This window comes from Nanorana parkeri, unplaced genomic scaffold, assembly GCF_000935625.1.
Source record: "Nanorana parkeri isolate BGI_ZX_2015 unplaced genomic scaffold, ASM93562v1 scaffold345, whole genome shotgun sequence".
Classification (NCBI taxonomy): domain Eukaryota; kingdom Metazoa; phylum Chordata; class Amphibia; order Anura; family Dicroglossidae; genus Nanorana; species Nanorana parkeri.
In genome coordinates, this window is record NW_017306613.1 from 624243 (window position 1) to 629568 (window position 5326).

The 5326-nt window shown below is 40.6% G+C and overlaps 1 protein-coding gene across 4 annotated transcripts in view; it reads left to right on the forward strand.

The window, feature by feature from the left end:
- ABL1 (ABL proto-oncogene 1, non-receptor tyrosine kinase) overlaps positions 1–5326 on the forward strand; it is a 231201-nt gene that overhangs the window by 212453 nt on the left and 13422 nt on the right. For all 4 annotated transcript variants that reach the window (XM_018558546.1, XM_018558548.1, XM_018558545.1 and 1 more), the window contains exons 7-8: positions 3715–3899; positions 4865–5017. In XM_018558546.1, the coding sequence (XP_018414048.1) occupies positions 3715–3899; positions 4865–5017 (338 nt within the window). The remainder of the gene's footprint in view (positions 1–3714; positions 3900–4864; positions 5018–5326) is intronic.

Here is a 5326-nt window from a genome sequence, read left to right on the forward strand (position 1 = left end):
GGGGGGGGAGTGGCAGGACGTCTTAAGACGCCCTCCCGCTCCTACAAGACTCCCGTCCGGCCGTTCAGAAATGGAGGTTTAAATTTTACTAAAACCTTATATTGGGTTTAACATTTTGATGTAATTTAAAAAAGCATGTTTCAATCTTTTGTAGCTTTTATTAAAATAATAATACTTGGCAACCCTTACATGAAAGTCCTTCTTCAGGTACTTCCTGTTACAGGCTGACAACACTCTGTCCCTGTCTCCCAGTTGTGCTCCTGCATTGTCACCCGGTTTCATGGGCTTCCAATAGAAGCTACAAATGGCCATTTGAGCACGTAGGGCATGGTCCCCTATTATTAACCTCAGCAGACTATCCCTGCAAAATGCTATGCAGCCATCACTGGAGTACACATAGAAAGGAAGATGCACCAAAGCTGTAAAAAAGTGAAAACATAAAATGCAGGTGATGACCTTGTCAGCAGGGAGGTTTGGCTTTGTTTTTTTCAGTCTGTGTGGTGACCTGGTGACTGGGAATTGTCCAGCTCTGCATTACTTGAGACTGCTAGATATCACTGCTATGTCGGACCCTTTACAAATCAGTGCGTCCACATTTGTGCTCCCAACAGTTCTCTTAAAATTACTTTTGCTACATTTAATATTTCTCTTGGCAAGACAAATAAAAAAAAGAAAAGGTATGGGCAGCACAGAAAAGGTAAGAAAGTGTGAAAGAAGTAAACAAGCTATTTGCCTAGTCTAAAGAATATTTTTGCCTCACTTGCACCCAGGTAAGGAAAACAAACTACTGTCTGCAGGAGCCCCAAGGGCAGCACAATAAGTGCCAAAGGTCTGCAGGTTGGTCACCAGTGCCCTAGACATTAGATTGTCATCTAGTTATTCAACTGACAATCACTACATCTCTAAAACACGCTTCATTGTGCTGTTTGTCCTTCAAAGTGAGCTGCAGTATAATAAGCACATATGGCTGCCCTGTGTGCGTGTTGTGTTGTTAGTAACTCTAAATAGAAGAAAGGTTTTTACTACATGAAAGCATGTTGATGTTATGAACAGCTCTTCCAGGTATGAACAATCACATATATTTTCAAAGAAAAAGCATAGAAATACATTCCGTGTAAGCTCCCTGTATCTACCCGATCTGTAAGTCAAGAGAGTACATAAACCTTCTTGCTCTGTGGTTTAGAGGACAAAGATAATTAGTTAATTGTCGCTTAATTAAAGAGATCTCCAGACTACGACCTGTCAATGTCAAGTACTAAGCTGTTTTGTATAGTGTACACAATGTATTTGATGCAATAAACTAAACCAAGACAAAGAAAATATTTTGACGGGTTGTAAAATAGGAAATGCAAAAATATATATATTTTGAGGAGTTCTGAAATAAGAAACAATGACAATTTGTAAAAAAAACATGGCAACATTGCCTATACCGAGATATAGTTTACTAAGCTGTGTTGCAGATATAAGGGGTTTGTTTGCCCTTATGAGTTTGCGGGTGGTTGTTTTTGGGGGGAACACATTTTGCCAAAAAAAAAAAACACAGTTCCTGTGAAAAATCATGAGGTAACGGACATTCTTGATCTGAATATTTTGTTTCTTCTAGAGTCTTGTTGCTGATGGCAACATGCTATTTCCCTCCAGGTTGTATTCAAAATAAAGTCCCATTGACTTATGTGACATTCTTGCTGAATTAAGCATAACATTTATATTCTCAGAAAATCAGCTTATCAGTTGCTTACAAGTCTCGTTATGGATCTGATGTTCCCCCGAGTGATCAATAAATATAAATACTTTGATGTATTGTGTGCTAAAGCCGATATTCTTGGTAATGTCTTTCATAGATAACCTGCATGCAAGTCAATGGGATACTCCAAGTCTTATTGGGCACCAGTATGCCAGTATAATCTCCAAGTGGAGGGACAGTTTAAGCTCATGATATATTTTTAATTAGCTATGAAGCAAACTATCATGAAAGCCTAGTTGACTTCCTCTGGAAAGCTGAAGTCAATGCCAGACTACATTGGCTATTCTCTAATGAGGAATCAACGTCAAAACTAACAGAATGCCAACATTCTCCTCCTTTTCCCATGTCTACTCCCTCTTCCTCCCCCGAACATTATCTAGATTCCCAATTCTGTAGTTTAAACTCAGTAGTACAGTGGCATACTGGTTAGAGCATCTGCCTTGCAGCACTGGGTGTCCCTGGTCAAATCCCAGCTTCCTCCCACACTCCAAAGACATGCTGGAAGGTTAATTGGCTCCTGTCTAAATTGGCTCTGTATGTATATGAGATGGGGACCTTAGATTGTAAGCTCCTTGAGGGCAGGGACTGATGTAAATGTAAAGCGCTGCGTATATAAATACCTGTAATAAATAAACTATAAGTAGTTCTCCATCCTGGTTCCTGACATTTGGTCAGACTCCTAAGTTTGTTTATATGATATAATCTATTGACATTGATTTAAATACATCGTATATACCGTTGCACTTACACGTTGCTTGGAACTGGTTGTATACTTGATATATTTATATCCTCTACATTTCCATAATTCAATAAAAATATTGAATAATGTGCAGACATCATTGCCTTGATAAAAATATTTTTGGCCCTAAAGGTCCCATTTTATACTTGTGTGCATGTTCATGTGCCTCCATAGAACCAAGAAATATAGCTGACTTTTTGTTTTCCAATGCACCAGAGGGCAACACTATTGTCATTCATGACATGCATTGCATTGCCCTGAGGGCCAGGTTTGTGTACACTTTGTGGTACTATTAAATATGAATGGGTATGTTTCCCCCATAGGGCATACACTGCTAGCAGCGCGGACACAAGTGTGAAAGAAGCCTTTGGTCACATTTACTGTAAAGTAGGAGGATCTAAAACATACTGTGCAAAGAATTAGTGAAGGAGGCAAAAGAAGTGCTGTATTCTATCTTTTTTTTCTAGTTTTGTGTGCATTTTGTTCCTCCACAATCTCCACTATTGTCGCTAGAGTTTCTTTGGGATAAAATAGGTTTCTGAAAATATGTTGTAAAGGGGGCTTATTGTAAAATTCCAGCCAAAACTTTGTTTTAGTTTTGGGTGAAAGGTTAGAATCGCTGACTGGTGTTTATTGCTCACTGTGTACTTGCTGGACAGATTCAGCCTCACTACTGTCATAGAGGCCATTGTCGCAAGGATAGAAAGTTTAAGGGGCGATGTTACAGTGTCAGTCAGTACAAGAGTAGAGGGGATCCATGTTCCAGTGGCAGCTGTGATAGGTATCCCCTAATTTTCCCTCTTCTCACTACCTGCTGCTTTTCTGGGAAAGGAAGTGAAAGGACATGTCCACAATAGGAGCCCTGAAGTTAAAACCAGACAGAAGTTCTAACCTTTCCAGGGCCATTATGATACACTGCATAACCCCCCACCCCCTTCAGAGGTTACATTCTCTCATCGTCCCCTATTGGTCAGCGGTTACACTGCATTGACCCTCCTCCAATTTGTCAGAGTTTACTTCTGCCCCCACCCCTCTACACACACAACCACACACACAGCTTTATAGAAGAGCAGAAATGGTGAAAGAATAAAGTGCACCGGTGTTCCTAATCAGTTGGCTTCTTCATGGACATGTTCTTGAATTACCCTTTGCCAGTCTTTAGACTACTTCGTTGGCAGAGTGAGTTTTGCACATAGTGACCTTTTTTCCTTTTTTTTTGTTGTTGTTGTAGGGATCTTGCAGCCAGAAACTGCCTCGTTGGGGAAAACCACTTGGTAAAAGTAGCTGATTTTGGTCTAAGCCGTTTGATGACAGGCGACACGTATACTGCCCATGCAGGGGCTAAATTCCCCATTAAGTGGACTGCCCCTGAAAGCTTAGCTTACAACAAGTTCTCCATCAAGTCGGATGTGTGGGGTAAGTAAAGATTCCAAATGTTATATATTGTTCCAAGGAAATGCATTGACATTAGAAAACCTTTTTTCCTGTAGATCTCAGTCACATCAATACATCAGCTTGAAGTAGGAAGAGGTAAAATACTCTTCATGCTACATTTATGGCATTGATTTTCAGTTCAGGTTGATTAAACTGGGTCCTGTGAAAATGTATCAAAGTGCACATGAATCAGAGAACATTAGAGCAAGCATTTTTCATGGTTCTAGTTTGAATCAACCCAAAAGTGAAAACTTTTGGTTTGGATAGCGTAGGGCACTGTTAAAAGCCCTTTAAGTTTTTTTTTAGCTGGCCTATTGACAGTGGTCACCAGGTCAAATAGAGGGGTGAAACTTCCCAGCGGGGACAGAGACAGCAATACAAACCTTACAGGTTTTAACACTTCTCCACTATTCACAACTAAAAAAAGAAAAAAAGTTTTGACTTTAGCTATAAATTAATTCCTGCCACAGGTAATCGCAAACATCGGCAAATTAACACCCTGCAGTTTTTGATCTGCCTGCATTCCCTTTAGTGCCCTGGAGCAGTGGAACAGCGCCGAAGCCTACCACTGCCCTGTTATGAAGTGCCAGTTAAGCACAATACCAGTTGGGATCTTCACAGCTGTCTCTGCTTGTATAATCTTTTAATCCGCTGCAATAAAAGTGAAGTTTTCTTTGATGCAGGGCATCTAGAAGCGTTTCATGGCAGATTCTGTTGTCTTTTAAATGAAAGATTCTAGACATCTGCAGCATTCATTTGTGGATGTATGTTATGATTCAGTAATGCTACATCAGGCTTCACTCCCCTTGTTTGAAATTTTTTGTTCCACTGTTACTCACTATATAATTTATTTTTGTTTCCGTGTTTACTGAATTGTCCCTTTACCAATGTACCTTATTTAGTGTTCTCTTGTGTACTGTATGAGCATTCTCTTCTCTGTTTCACAGCTTTTGGTGTTTTATTGTGGGAAATTGCAACATATGGCATGTCCCCTTACCCTGGCATTGATCTGTCACAAGTGTACGAACTGCTGGAGAAGGATTATCGCATGGAGCGTCCGGAGGGCTGCCCTGAGAAAGTGTATGAACTCATGAGAGCATGTAGGTATTTGCAGGCTATTGTGGGTGGACTATAGTACTGGACTCACTGTAGACGTTAAAGCTAGAGCTGTAATCTTTTGCTACTAAGAAATGTTACCACTGCAAGGGTTAACTGCTTGTTTTTGTTTTGGGGTATGGTAATACTTGATCTTTCTTTCGTAGCCTCTTCCCTTGGCTCCGGTATTCGAAGGCCCACTGATGGCACCACATTAAATGCAGGACCCTTGTAGTGCAGGGGGGTAGCCCCACTGGATGAGTGTGTGTGTTTTTTTTTTTTGGGGGGGGGGGGGGGGGGCTTTTGTTCGCTGA